The following is a 16,297-nucleotide window of genomic DNA, read 5'->3' on the forward strand; positions in this document are numbered from 1 at the left end:
TTCATTACAATAGCTACTACTATCTATTCGTCATTTTTCTTAAAACTCGTGTCGTCCACAATGTGAAAATGATATCGCGAACGGAGGGAGTATATAAAAAATATTTCAAAATATATAAGATTATGTTGTTTTTCTTTTTGTGTAATTATCAGTGATTTAATCTTTTACTTATAATTGATATTTGTATTTATTTATTAAAAATATTACTTAATCTTGATGATTTCCATCGGATTGGAGTTAGGAGGATGTACTAGTACTAGTGTCAAATTATCTTAGTTGACCTTTTGTTGCCTTTGCACATCCATGTCACGTCCCCCACAATAATTTATCCTGCAAATATTTAATGATTGGGCCGAACAACATTTAATTTTCAAACTGTTCTGTAATCTTAGGGCCTTGGACTTTGATTCCAAGGGAGTGGCGGACTGGCGGTAGCTTAGACTATCTAACCACCTGCCCATTACATGAACTCTTAACTCATTTTTGTCAAATTATTCTACTATCTTTTAGATTTTTCTTACACATTTATGATTAATAGCGGTTAAATTGATTAAATATATAAGACTTTCATAAAAAAACAAACTCATTAACATCAAATAGTAAAATAAGTTCTTCACTTAAATTTGGATATAAAAATACTTAAGTTTATAAAGTAGAGCATTTTTAACATACAACTCAAGAAATAAGGCATTTTTGCCTATTAACATTTTTTTTTTTCGTTTATGGAATGATGGGTTTAGAAACGGTCACCTAAATAGTTGTTTCTATTGATTCAACAACAAATACGTTGAAAACACACATAAAAAGCTACCTCTATGTAATTTTTTTTAAAATTGTTTACATGATCACAATCTTATTTTAACTAGAGGATTGATTCAAACCCAACCTTAAAATTAACTAAGAAAACGAAAGGGAATAAAAATAATAAAAATTTAACAAACTAATGTAACAAACCACTATATAATATTAAGCAGTTAATGTGGATTCTACGATTATTAAAATAATATATTATGTTATTTCTCTTATACGTATTCCATTCGTCTCATTACAAATGTCTCATTACTTTTGGACACGGAAATTAAGAAATGTGTAACTAGTGGATAAAGTGAGTTGGTGAAAATTATTAGGTATAAAGTGAGAATATTTTACCAAAAAAAAATGAGACATTTATAATGGAACATCTCGTTATAGAAAGTGAGACATTTGTAATAGGATAGAGGAAGTATATTATTAATAAAAAAATATTAAAAAAATTGGGAGGGAGCCGCCACCGTTGAAGGTCCATCAACTTAAATAAACAGGTAAATCTCATATGCATGCTTTCAACTCAACACTATAGATGAGACGAAACTAGCCTACGTCTCTATCCATAAAATGCCCCTTCAATTCCTCATACATCGCAACGCTATTCACTTGATTTCAACACATACTCACATTGATTATTTTAAATCAGAAATCTGAATAGAGGACTCGAAAGGCCACCAAGTTAATATCATGATTAATATCAATTCTTATTTCTCTATAGTGGATCTTCAACACTGATCCAAAGCACACAATGCATTATTCTATCAGGAGATATTTACTTTTCATGATTGATTAGATGCACGATTGAGTATTTTTATTTTTATTTCTATGATATTTTCAATATATATCTTACCCTTTAAATGAGATATGAATCAGGTAAATGGGCTCAAATGATAAATATTATCTACAGTACTTTTGGATATCTCAAAGTTTCAATTCATCTTAATAAATAATAAATTAATTTTATTATTTTTATCTATCAAGATTAATTCTAATATAGTAAAAATAGTAAATGGGAAATATGAGCATAATAATTCACAGAACCTGATGAAATCAAAGTTATATTCAAGAATGGTAAAATTACTAAACCTTGTTAACCTAATACACAATTCTCTAAAATAAATTAGATATATATACCATCACGCGATATCTATCTTTCTTTCTTTTTTTGAGTGGGGAGTATAAGGATATATATATAGAGGTGAAAATTGATCCTTAAATCCTGTATTAACACATAAGGTTTCTATTTTTGGATGTTTTCAAAGAGATATTTTTTATTTTCAAAAGAAATACTTCATCCGTCCCATTGTAAGTGAGACCTTTTTTTTGGCACGGAAATTAAGAAATACTCCCTCCGTCCCAGCTTTTAGTATTCAACTTTCCTTTTTTAATTGTCCCACATTTTAGTATCCATTTCTATTTTTTGTAAAAGTATGTGGGACCCTTACTCCACTTTAATTATTTTAACTCTCATATAAAATGTGGGACCCTTGTTCCATTCACAACACATCAATCATTTTATTAAAACCCGTGCCGTTCTCAATTGGATACCAAAAGCCGGGACGGAGGGAGTATGTATTTTGTGTGTAGGTGAAAAAGTGAAAATATGTTTAATGGGAAAAACTTTTACCTAAAAACGAAAGAATCTCACTTACAGTGGGATGCCCAAAATAAAAAAGTCTCAGATACAGTGGGAAGAGTATAATGGGTTGAAAAGAAATATGATATGACCATATATAAAGCTAATTCAGTTAATAAGATACTTTTTCTCTCATAAATAGATCTGATCGAGGTTCGAAATTATCTATAGTGCTTGAGTGTGAGCGTGTAAATTGCAACTCCAAAAAAGGAAAGGAATATATATGATATAAAGCTTCATCATTATTATGCCTTGTCAGTACAATCTTCAACAATCCAAAACAAAATATGTGTCTGGCACGAGATATATATATGCACATTATTTTGTCAGAAGTCTAAAAAAGAAAATTATATTTGATGAACAGAAAAAAAAAGTATAGAATGATATATATTCATGGCGTTTGCCAGTGTGTTTGAGAAGGTGGGCCGATAAATAAAGCTGTTTCCACCTTGGCAGGCAGCGCCTGAGAAGCCACTGCCAAAATGGATCTTTGCAAATGTAGCTACACATAAAAACAATATACATTAGCTTTAGCTTTACGTACCAACAATAAACACACACACATACATGTACGCATGTAAAATCTATATACATGAACAATATAATTCTATTCTTTTTTTTAAAACTATATTTACGAGAAACTCAGACAGGATCTGTTTATAATTATATTTTCACTTTTTCATTTGGAACCTAATACTCCTAATCATTTATATCAAAATTTTGTAAATATTGAGTGAGAATGAGATTTAAAATATAAACATAATTTCCTATAAGACTAATATTGATATCTAATCTTTGTACTTTTAATTGAGCTGGGTTCTATAAATTATTAACTTAATTTTAATGAAAGTATAAAATTTAAAGTAGACATTTCTATGGGGATGAATTCCAGTGTGGTACACTAAACCTCAATCCGTTTTTAGGTTCATCAATAAAATAGACAATATATATATATATATATATATATATATATATATAATTTTTTAATGCAGATTATAAAAGTAGAAGCACGTAAAGTTCACACATAAAATGTAGCAGAACTCAAAAGTGGACCATTTGCGTTCTTAATTCCTTTTTTGTTATGCATGCCTTAGTTTTGAGGAAAATGTTATAAGGCATGCCATACCAATATATTAAATATATAAAGGGTATGTTTTCTTCAATTATAAATTTATTATAAAAAAAATAAGACTAAATGAAAAAAATATTACATAATTTAGTGATATTATCTTTTTTTTTATCTCGTGTTCTATAGGATAAAAAATAATGCTTATATAAATAGGAATCTAAATCAACAGGAAAAATACATCATTATATAAATTAGCAAGGTAGAATATAGGAGTATTAATTACAGGGGAAACATTTTTAAGAAGAGTATATAAGATTTCAAAAAGATGAAATAAAATAACGTGTGTATGCGAATTCTAGTCATTATAATTTATAAATTTCGTAATTCCAGTTTTTTAATTTACCTTATATCTTTAGGATGGATTTGCTTTGAGGTATAAGGAAGGGATAAGCTACATTTACCACCTTATACCTCATTTGTTTTGATATATGAAAAAATTCAGGACAGATTGTATAATTTTTCAGGCAACTCCTTATTCTTTGCGAAATGCATAATTTTATACCTAAGAAAAGGTGGTATAATTTTATACCACTTATAAGGAGTGCATATATATATTATCCTTCAACCAAAACAAGATATAAAAAATATGATCCCCACTTTATGTGATAAATTTATACCTCATTATATTATCCCTCCATTTAGAGGGATAAAAAGCAAACACACCCTTTGTGTTTTTCGAAATTTAGATTTTATGAAAACTTCAATCTATTTGGAAAAGTTAACAATTAAAATAGGAATTTCGAAATTTGAATTATCTCTTATAGTTATAACAAGAAATGTGTACTTACTATGCAAACTCAATGTGTTTTTGCGAAAGAGTATACCACGAAATGACAAAGTATATGGAGAAATTAATTAGGTAATTGAAAAACTGTAAATTGAGTTCAAACCTACCTTTTTCCTCAATTCTGTGTTTTCTCTCGCCAGTTTCTTTTCCTACATCAACATTAATTCATTATCGATCAATACTCCATGCAACTCTGGGAATCCAAATATCTTGATATTATCATTTTCTCAATGTACAAAAGATGTTAGTTTATATGTACCTGTTCTTTCAGCTGATCGACCTGCTCGTTCATTAATTTACTCTGGTACAAAAAAATATTATTCGAGTTGAATAAGTAACAAGATACGCCAAACATATAAATATATAACTTACTCTCTGAGGAAATTAAAAAAAATATATATATTCAGAGTTGAATATATATATGAGTCAATACCTTGGTAGCTCTGATGCTTCTTAAACTAGATTCCAACTGTCGTTCGACCTGTTCTAACTCTTCAGTTGAACAAGAATCTAAACCCTCTCCCATGAGTTTTCTGAAATGCAATAATTATTAACAGAAATCGCAGTTTTTGCATATGCGAAACAAGGAACTAATTAATAAGGAAGATAACCTCTGAGATTCTTCAAGGAACTCTATCTTCTTATGTAATTCATGACTACTGCTTTCATTTGTCATAAACTGTTTCAAATCCAATTATAGTCAAATTAAAATGTGTCACACACGGTGTACGTGATTGATCAAATTTATATATCTAGGTCATGTTGTATTTGATAGCCTAAGCTATTAATTCATTGGCGGTAAGCTGGTAGACTTCCATTATTCGTAGATTTTTTTCATCACCGATTAATTTCAAACGGTATAAATCTCAAATATTTCAAGATTCAATCAGATCATGAGTCGAAACGGAATTAAGTTTCAGACTTAATTCGGAAAAGTTATAGGATCTCCCTATTCCTGTATATGAATTAATGTGATATTTCGTTTCTTTCATATGATTAAGATTAAATGTAGTCGACGTATAAGGTGAATATATATTGTACATTTTGGCCCTAAAAATTCATAAGTGAAGTGCGAATTAACGTACAGTTGAAAATGGCTATAGTGTAAAAAAGAAACATAACAAAGTATACATAAATTAACTGACTAACCCCATATAAAATCGATCACCAAACAAAATTAAATCAGGAACAAATATGCATGTGATCTCACCAGATACACTTTTAATAGTTATATAATTTCACCCTTCAGTTCAGGCCCTAAAAAGTGGAGTATGCATCTAGCTAGGTTTCTAAGCTTCATGCTTGAATAGATTCACAAATTAAACCTTATTCCATGCATTAATTAGTTTCGCAACCTCTATTCTTCGTCTTATCTTCTACTTCCTCCATCCCACTATTATTGTCCCAAAATATTTGGCCACGGGAATTAAGTACAAAGTCCGCAGGCCAATAACTTGATTTTCTGAAATTCAATGGGCAATTCAAATGTAATATTGAAAAGCTCTTGATGATGATCTTTAGTGATACCCATATTGCCGAGTTTTGATCATCGAAAGTGGTCGAAAAAAAAGAAAAAATATAGAGTTTCATGACAACAACTTTCACTATTTTCCAATCGCTTTTGGTGACCAAAATCCAACAAAAAAGAAAAAATATAGAGTTTCATGACAACAACTTTCACTATTTTCCAATCGCTTCATGGTGATCAAAATCCAACAATATGAGTATCATTAGAAAACTATTTTCAAGAGCTTTCTATAATGGTAAATGAGACAAATTTATCATAAAGGTGAAGTAACCTTTTTTTTTTTTAGTTTGAATATTTATTCTAATTTGTAATAGGCATTATTGTTATTTTGATTAATTCAAGTGTAATATACATGTATATTGTATTTAAAAAATACGTCAATATTTACCTTTACCATTAGGGAAATTAATAAAACTAGTTATAATTAAGGCTTGTTGAGTAAACTTCATGGCCTTATAGTAGAATTCGACATTAATCAAATTTTGGTTTCTAATTATAGTATTCGACTTATAAGTTTACCTTGAACAAGCTGCATAATAGCTTCGGCATAAATCAACTAGAGGTAGGAAATATTTATCAATCGGCATAATTTTACACAAGCACGTAGATGTGCAAATGCCCTTTCCCATAAGCAAATTAATTGACGGTGGGATGTTGATTTTATAATTAAGTAGAATCAATACTTCAAAATTTTGAAAGACTATCTATTCAAAATGCATAGGCAAACAAAAGGTGATTCGGTGAAGAGGTCTGACCTTGACATTTTCATCCATGCAAGTTTTACTCCAACTTGAAATGGCCTTCTCATTTCTTATGTATCTTTCTATGGTCTTATTGATCCCACTGCTGAAATTTCCAAAAACATACTAGTTATTATCTTTTTATTGATTCAACAATAGATACATTGAAAGCACACAAAAAGCTACATTTATCTATTCAACTTTTTAAAAAAAGTGTTCCATCTTTCAAACAAATAAATTAATTTTCATTATTAATAATCTTACTTTAATTAGAAGATTGACTCAAACTTATCATTGAAAATTAACTAAGAAATTAAAGGGGACAAATATAACAAAAATTTAATAACCTAATACTAACAAACACTGTAAAATATTAAACAATTAGCATGGATAATTACGATTATTAAAACAATATAATATATTTTCTCTCATATTTCTATAATAATAATAACAATAATAATATGGCGGTGGGGGGCTTCAGCCCCCTAAATCCGCCACTGCTAATACTATTAGTTACGTGTATGACATCGTTAATTCAATAAATTACATAAAAACTAAAGTTCAATTTATTTTTTATATATTTATTATTTCTCCGTTCCATTTGAAATGTCAAAACTATAACATTGTCTTACAGGTTTAAGATATTTCAAATGAGATGGAGGGAGTATAAGTTAACATGAAAAAGAGCTTTGTTATCATGTAATTTGTAAAATTAATTATGCTAAACAATCATTTAAGTATTAAAATCAAAATAAATATACAAAATTAAAAAAAAATGATAAAATGGGCTCTCTCTCTCTCTCTCTCTCTCTCTCTCGTGAGAACAATGTGGTTTTCAATAAAATTAATACGTTCACTATTAAATTTAATGCACTTGAAAAGAAAAAAAAATGAAATTTTCACTCCCTTTAGAATATGAATTCAAGTGTTGCATTCATCCATCAAAGTGATGCATCTACCATGGACACGACCAAAGAGTTGAGAATGATTATCCGTTCTCGAACATCTTCTTATTGTGAGAATTATATTTTTTGTGAAAATGTAATAACAATACATTTTCTTATAAAATTAATGAATTCACTGTTATATTTAATAATTTTCCATTCTCATTTCCTATATATCGTGAGAATTGAGAACAATGTATTGATGTGTTAAGTTATTGCATTCACCGTGAACTTAACTGCATTCGAAAAAATGAAAAAAAAAATATATGAAATTTTTGCTCCATTCAGAATTCGAACCCTCCATCCAGAATCGCTGAGCATAGTTATTTGTTCTCATTTTATATAAAAATCTTTATTTAATGTAACTCAATAAAATTGTGACATTTATAATTGAGTAGCTACCATGCGTGTCACGAAAATAAAGAGATGTCACTAAATTTAGTGACATTTGAAGGTGTAAATAGTTTTTTGACATGTAAAAGTGTAGTTATTTTTTATAACAATATGATTTATAATTAGTTATTTGAAAAAATTAATTTTATAGATAGTTAAAGTAATGCTCCCTCCGTCCACGATAAGTGTGGTCTTTTTGCTATTTTCGTCCGCCCACGATAAGTGTGGTCTTTTTATTTTAGGAAATATACTTTTATACTTTTACTCACATTCACACACTATTTACAAAAAACCTATCTCACAACCATTTATTAGTTACCTAACAATGCAACATTGACAAGAACCTTTATCCACTTTATACACATCTTCCAATATTTTCTTAAGACTCGTGCCCTCTCATCCACACCACACTTATTTTGGACGGAGGATATATAATACTAATATTTGTGTGTGTATATATAATAATATTAGTGAGTGTGGGTGTGACACATTCACACACACACAAGAGAGAGAGAGAGCAAAAATATATTGTAACGCTTATGTGTAACAAAAATATTTTTTGATAGCTTTGAATATCACTCAATTTGTTACATGGATACATATCACACAATTGTTACATTTTTAAAGGTAATAAAATTTATTTTCAATTTTATGTGTAATTACTAAAGTATATATATACATTGTTAGTGTAGCAAAACTATGTTGCATTTAAAGATATAACAAATTTTGTGATATATCTCTTGATGTCACTAAAATTGTGTTACTAGCTGCAAGACAATTTTATTGTAGTGGTTATAATAAAATGACTATTTTCATGAGAAATAAGAATAAAAAATAAGTCAATATAAATCTACGAATAAATTGTTTATAATACACGAATAGTGTATTCAGTTAATATATATGGTGTAATTTTTGCCATCTCCAGGATTTGAACCTAAGTTTAAACGGATATTCATACATTACAAGTAACTTATTCATAGATTTATATTGGCTTATCATAGATTTATATAGGGCTGGGAAAATACACCGAAAACTCGGTATACCGGTCATACCGTACCGTAAAATACCAAACATAAGGTATACCGAATTTTTTGGTAAGGTATAATACCGTACCGTAGATTTACGGTAAGGTAAAGGTATGAATTTTTCAGATACCGGGGTATACCGACGTATACCGATACTGCGGTATATACCGAAAAAGTCAATAAATATCGTATGAAAGGTATATACCGGCATAAGGTATGATACCTTATTAACGATATACCGGTATATACCGGTATTAAGGTATAATACCTTGTTCTAATATAGCGCAGTTGTCGGTATATACCGGTATATCAAAAATCGGGAAAAAAACCGTATCAAAATCTATAGTTTTAAAATATATAATATATATTTTTATATTTATATTTTTAAAAATATTGATAAATTTTATAAAATGATGTATATAATCTATATTATATGAATATATACAAGTTCTTGAATTTATAAATGTCATCAAATGATACAAAAATAATCAAAATATAGTTCATATAGTTATGATATAATATTCACCTTATAAATATCATCAAATGATAAAAAATAAACAAAATATAATACATGAATTTATAACATAGAGTTACATATTTATATTCTATAGTGTATAATTAACATTATTATTTTATAATAAATTACATCAAACATTATTGTATATAATCTATATTATTTGTTATTTGTAGACTTGTGAAATTGTTGAGACGGGAACAAACTTTGTACTTTATTTATTTTATTGCGTTTGAGTTTTATTGTTGACATTATATTTGTTAAATGTTGTTTATTAGGTAAGCATGTTTAAAAAAATATCGATATTATTGTACTGAAATGTATTAATTTCAATATACCGTGTAAACACGACATACCGAAACATGATACGGTATATCAAAATACGGTACGATATATCGAAACAAAGGTACGGTAAAAGTATGAGATTTTTGCATACCGTAATTTAAGGTATACCGGACTAAGGTATACCGTAGGTAAAGGTATGAAATTTCTCCATACCGATGGTAAAGGTAAGATATAAGGTATGAACAATTTATTAATGTATACCGTACCGTCTCACCCCTAGATTTATACTGATTTGTTCGTTATTTTTTTACAAGATAAATTTGAATACATTAATATCGACCATAGATTTATACTAATTTGTTCATTTCTCACCATATTTGACAATTCTCGCCAAAAAAATTTTCTCACTATATATATATAGTGTAGGTGGAAAAACCATATTATCGTGATAAAGTGTCAAAGTTCATATTGAAAAAGCTAATCCGCTAACGTACCCTAAAACATTTACAGTCGTCACACCGGGGGACTAAGGATGATCCCCTTAAAAGAAAAGAATGATCGCCATATAAATATATAATTACTCTTACACAATTACCTTATTTAGGGAAAAATAAAAACATAGTACTATATTGTTAGACTGGTATCCGTATACCTTCATCAGAGTTACAAAAACACCATTTTTATAGACTGCCTGTATTAGCTAGAGATACAAATAACACAAAATATTAAGAAAGCGCTTAATAACAACCTGCAACCTGCACCGCTTACAAAAACAACCATTTTTCCTTGGTGATAGTCTAAGTGCATACCAAATTTTTCTCACATATGATACATTTTTTTTTGATAAATTATATGATACATAGAAATAACAGCCTGCAGCCAGTGCTTCATGATCATATATATATACCATCCATGATTAAGATTGAAAAAGTAACGGATACATATTCATTTTTAGAAGATAATTATTTTAATATTACCTACTTGTACACCCACTTGAAGCTCAGTACTTTGTATATATATTGAAATGAACATTAAAATATTAATAGCAAATAACAAACTTTTATACATTTCCTCAAAAAAAAAAAAAAGACGAAAGAAATAAAAGCACAGTTTATACAGCTTAACTCCAAATGGTAGTATGTAAGTTATTACACTTGCTAAACATATACTTTTTCAATATGATCATCTATTGAACACTAACATGATTCCAACATTCAAAATGTTTAAACAGTTTAATTTAAATGGGAACTTATAACATAAATTATCAAAAAACAATTAAGCTAACTATATAGAATGACAACTTTACAATTAGTATTGTGCATAAGTTCATCAAAGTCTGACAAATTTATACTTTCCAACATAGTCTGTTATTGGCCTTTAAAATAAATAAATAAATAAATAAAATCCTTAAGTCTGCTATTAGTGATGATGGGATTTGAATACAATCTCTAATCTCTCTCTCTCTTAGAGCTAAAAATTGAGTGGGTGGGGCTACCTGGCTACAGTAGTAATTCCAGTTCAGTGAATCATAATTACACAGACTTTTCAACCTCAGATTTGGTTCAGTTTCTATTTGCAAACCCATATGCTCGACAAGATAGGAACCCCAATAGATATCATGTTCACATATACATAGCTACATTAATTTTCTTGTCAAAAATCACCTCTTCTAGCTAATCAATTTCGTGTAAATTGAATCATACATAAAATTTAGTTCCAGTTAACAAAGCATATTTTGAGAAAGGGTCCTTGTATATACTCCATATTAGTACAATCATGAGGAAAAAAGAGTACTTCTGAAAAATATTGAAAAAATATTTTCATTTTCTGGGGTTTCCCACGCTCTTTATACGTGCACTTATGATCTCAATATTTCAGTTCAAGAGTATCTCATTGGAGAGAACAACTTTGGGATTTGGACAAATTAAAGCTTATTTTTACAAACCTACAAAAACATTGAAGTTTTCAATATTACTAGTTCAAGCAAACATCATTTTCATAAAAGTAGAAAATAAAACAAATAATTATCCCAAAAGAAGAGGCAAAAATAGAGAGAGATGCAGGAACCCAATCACCTAATTAATTAACCACCTATGAACATTTTAATCAAGAATTAACACACGATTGGAGGGGGGGAAAAGTTAATAGAAAAATCACAGCAAGCTACAAAGTGGAGTAGTAGGAATAAGATCTGAGTGATGATGCTCATATTGGCAAAAAAAATAACAGAGAAAATATTATGTGTACCTGGAACTTGAGAATTCGCTTAGTTTTCCTGTGGAAGAGAAGACAAGGAGAGCAACTTCAGCATCACAAAGAACTGAAAGCTCAAATGCCTTCTTCAACAGCCCGCTTCTGCGCTTCGAGAAGGTAACCTGCCTATTTGTCACGTTTTCGATTCTTTTTAGCTCAGTTTTTCCCCTCACCATCTCTCTCTCTTTCTAGCTCTCTCTCTCTCACTCACACACACATTATATGATTGAGTTTTCTGAGAAGGACTGCAGTTTTTATAGAAAGGAGTATTATTTTTAAGGGGTGGAGAATAATTCCAATTTTTTTTTTTTTGCAATCAAATCAACAAATATAGAAACTTGACGAGTTTCCAAATATAGAAAAGCTAATTAAGGCTTGGGTGGGCTGATGGAATCCAAGAATAGCAAAAGAAATTAAGCGAAGACTTTTCTGGTTTTCCAGATCTGTAACAGTAATCGAAGGGATGCTGAGTGAGAGAGAGAAGGAGATTTTGGTGTGTATAGTAGGAGCATATCTGGAAACCCTAGATTCCGAAATCAAGAAAGAGTTTGGGGTTTTTACTTTTTTTGTAAGTTTTCAACCATGGAATGAGAATAAAGACGCTTTAGGAAATAGCAGGTCATAAACTAAAGGAAAATACTAACCTAATCCATTTCTTATTTTAGCAAAATTCGACAAACATAAAAAAAAAAAAAAAAAAAAAAAAGAGGAAAGGGAGAGCCTAAAAATTAAAATGAAAGGGAATATTGCAACACAAGTGGAGACTTGTCGGAGTTGAGTTGTAAACTCCCAAAACCGGGACCACTCAACTGTGTGACTTGACTCCCCCCCGCCGCCCCATTCAGCTAAATCTTCCGAAATACTCCGATGTGTCCAATCACCATTTTTTTTAATTAGTGAAATCAAATTAAAATAATCGTATAAGCACTACAAGAAAATGCGGCTCTAACGACCGAAATTTCGGTCGTTAAAATCCAAAAATCGATCGTTAATATTTTTAACGACCGATTTAACGACCGTTTTTTCGGTTGTTAAATTTAACGACCGATTTTTTATTTTTAACGACCGAAATTTCGATCGTTAAAAAGAGAAAAAAAAATATAAATAAAAAAAAATTTATTTTTTTTAAATAACGATCGAAATTTTATTTTTAACGACCGAAAATTCGGTCGTTAAAAATTAATAAAAAAAATATTTTTTTTTGAAAAAAATATATATATTTTTTTTCTATATCTTTGAATCCCACAAGTATTTTTAGTGTATTTCTAATGTATTTTCACCTTAATTGCATACCATTTGACGAACTTCCCAGTAGGTCACCCATCTTACTTGTGCTCTAAGTCAAGCACGCTTAACCTTGAAGTTCATTTCGAGTAGTCACCAACAGAGAACACTCGTATTATTGATATATTTAGTATCTATTAATTCATTTAAACTCTAATTCAATATAAAATATCATTAATCATTCATAACCTTATAATATGTCGAGATAATAACTAAGATTTGTGGTGTCGGCGAAACATTGACGATAAATATACGATCGAATTTAAAATAATAAAAAAATAATATTATCGTAATTAAAAAAAGAAAAGAAAATATGAGTATGAAAAATAACAATCAAATATACAACAAAATCAATATTAAATCAAATAATCAATATTAATAAAATTAATATTTGAAAAATAATTTTATTATTTTAAAATAATAAAATTATTAATATTTTGAAAATAATGAATCTAATAATTTAGAAAATCTAATAAGTCAAATAATTTATTATTATTTGCAAATAATACTCCCTCCGTCCACCAATCAACTTCCCATTTGCCTCTAAAATTTTGTCCACCAATTAACTTCCCACTCTGCTTTTTGGACTTATATACCCTTCATTACTTTTTAAATTACTACACTTTATCAATTGGACCCACCACACTCTATCATTACTTGTCTAATTAATTCAATTTTGATTTTAATTAAATAGAGTAGGATATTAAAAATATTCAATCATTTTCAAAATAATTAAATAGAAAAAAATAATTAAATAGAAAATTAATAAAAAATAATTAAATATTTATATATATATTTATATATAATAAAAAAAATGAAATTTAAAATTTTTAAAATTGAAAAAATAAAATTAACGACCGATTATTCGGTCGTTAATAAATAAAATAAATAAATAAATAAATAAAAATAAATAAAAAAATATAAAAAAATAAAAAATAAATAAAAATAATTTTAACGACCGAAAAAATCGGTCTTTAAAAAAATAATTAAAAAAATATTTTTTTTATTTAAAAATATTTAAAAAATAAAAAAATAAAAATAAATAAAAAATAATTAAAAAATAATATTAACGACCGAATAATTCGGTCGTTAAAAAAATTAATTTTTTTTTAAAAAAAATAATTTTTTAATAAAAAAATAAAAATATATATATTAACGACCGAATTTTCGGTCGTTAAAATTAAAAAAATAATTAAAATATAAAAAAATAATTTTTACGACCGAAAATTCGGTCGTTAAAAAAAATTAAATATTAAAATATTAAAAAAATAATTAGCGACCGAATTTTCGGTCGTTAAAAAATAAAAATAAATAAAAAATAAAATCGGTCGTTAAACGGTCGTAAATCGGTCGTTAAGGCCGCAAAATTAACGACCGAAATTTTCGGTCGTTAATTTCGGTCGTTAAACGCGTGTTTTCTTGTAGTGAAGGTGCAATCGAAATACGAGCTATAAAGATCAGAGTATACATTTCAGATGTCAAAATCACAATTTAAGACAATCAATTTTCCAAATTGAAACAAAAGAGAATAGGTAAAAGATTAGATAACCAAAATTAAAATCTCACTTTGATCAATTCGACTAAGTCCTCACAGCAACTTGACAAGTTCTTGAACATCGATGATTTCATAAATTCCACACGATACATATCCAGAGAACTTTCCACCCTCAGATGAATGTTTATGTGTTACAAAATCCATGCCCTACTTAAAGTGACATATTGGATCAAGATGTCCGACATAACTGAGTTCGAACCAACTGTAGCATGACGTACAAACTTTGTATGCAAACGAACAAGATAAAAAAAGGTGCTCCACACTTTCACATTGTACCAAGCAAAAACACACCTGTCATCTTCCAATGATTGCAACACTCGTCCTTTAAAAAGGTTTTATCAGGTGTAACCTATTTAGGAGGAGTTTTTATCTAAATGCAACAACTTTAAATGAGGACAATTTGTACCATATCTTCTTCAAAAAATCTTGTGAAATGTTTCTTTGATTTGCTTTCTTCTCAATCTCCTTCTGATTTCGAGGAGTAAAGTCCGTTACTTTCAGCATTCCACTTCAATTCATCCTCATTATCTTGAGTTGGCTTAAACCTATTAATAAGAGAAAGTAAACAAGAGGACATATTTTTTTCCCATTCAAAAAAATCCCTTCTCCAACTCCATTTCCATTCCCAAGTGTTTTTCGCCCAAACACCTTTATCTTTGAGGATGACTTCTTTATCTAAAGCAATGTTAAACAATCTTTGGAATGCAGTAGCAAAACTATCATCTCCAGCCCATTTATCTCTCGAGAAGTTGGTCTTATCCTCTTCCCCTATTTTCTTAATGAGATTTTGATAAAAATAAGTTTCAATTAATTTAACAGATGAATTAACATTTCAGGAAACTTAAACTCGTGAACTCAACTTTAAATAGGAATATTCAAAATGCAAGTAATTTCTAAAATACTCCTTCCGTCCACAATTTAAAGCCCTACTTGCTCTTAAATTTTTATCCACAAATTAAAGTCATATTCTGCTTTTTGTACTTTTTTACTCTTCTTCTTTTCCTATATTTACTACCATTTGCCACTAATGGACACACCTTAAAACACATTTATCATTTTTATATTCTATATTTACTACACTTTTATCACTAGTAGACCCACTCATAACACCTTTATCACTTTAGTCAACTACCCTTATATTTCATCCACATCACATTTTTCAGCTTTCTTAGTTTCCGTGCTCACACCAAAGTGGAGCTTTAAATTATGGACAGAGGGAGTAATATTTTTTAGTTATTTTTAAAATGTGGCGTGATCACCGAGAACAAACCTTGAACAACATTTATATGCAATTGTTTTCAAATTTGAAAGCTATATTCGGATCCAGCGTCGTATTCTCTATTGAACAATGTTGCCTTCAAGGTAAAATTTTCGACGTATCTCGCACATAGCCTTAATTTCTTCCTCCTGTAAACTA

At 28.7% G+C, this 16,297-nt stretch overlaps 1 protein-coding gene across 2 annotated transcripts; it reads right to left on the bottom strand.

Annotated features, from left to right (window-relative positions):
- Nucleotides 1-2,667: 2,667 nt before the first annotated feature.
- Nucleotides 2,668-12,827, bottom strand: LOC131026512 (agamous-like MADS-box protein AGL14). Of its 2 annotated transcripts, none has more exons than XM_057956392.1 (7): nt 12,036-12,827; nt 6,643-6,733; nt 4,971-5,038; nt 4,793-4,892; nt 4,619-4,660; nt 4,467-4,508; nt 2,668-2,945 (listed from the first exon to the last, which is right to left on the bottom strand). In XM_057956392.1, the coding sequence occupies exons 1-7, from the start codon at nt 12,215-12,217 to the stop codon at nt 2,835-2,837; spliced, it is 636 nt and encodes a 211-aa protein (XP_057812375.1). In that variant the 5' UTR covers nt 12,218-12,827; the 3' UTR covers nt 2,668-2,834. The 2 variants fall into 2 exon arrangements, with proteins under 2 accessions (XP_057812375.1, XP_057812383.1); XM_057956400.1 differs by having other exon boundaries at nt 6,643-6,730; nt 12,036-12,791.
- Between the last annotated feature and the right edge of the window lie 3,470 nt (nt 12,828-16,297).

This window comes from Salvia miltiorrhiza, chromosome 1, assembly GCF_028751815.1.
Source record: "Salvia miltiorrhiza cultivar Shanhuang (shh) chromosome 1, IMPLAD_Smil_shh, whole genome shotgun sequence".
In the NCBI taxonomy this organism is placed as follows: domain Eukaryota; kingdom Viridiplantae; phylum Streptophyta; class Magnoliopsida; order Lamiales; family Lamiaceae; genus Salvia; species Salvia miltiorrhiza.

Bases quoted from the DNA above. Each gene is read 5' to 3' on its own strand.
- LOC131026512 (XM_057956392.1), bottom strand. From the start codon at position 12,217: ATGGTGAGGGGAAAAACTGAGCTAAAAAGAATCGAAAACGTGACAAAT. The intron at 4,661-4,792 runs GTATTGACTCAT...TTTTTGTACCAG, and splicing joins GAAGCATCAGAGCTACCAAG to AGTAAATTAATGAACGAGCA. The intron at 4,509-4,618 runs GTACATATAAAC...ATGTTGATGTAG, and splicing joins TCGATCAGCTGAAAGAACAG to GAAAAGAAACTGGCGAGAGA.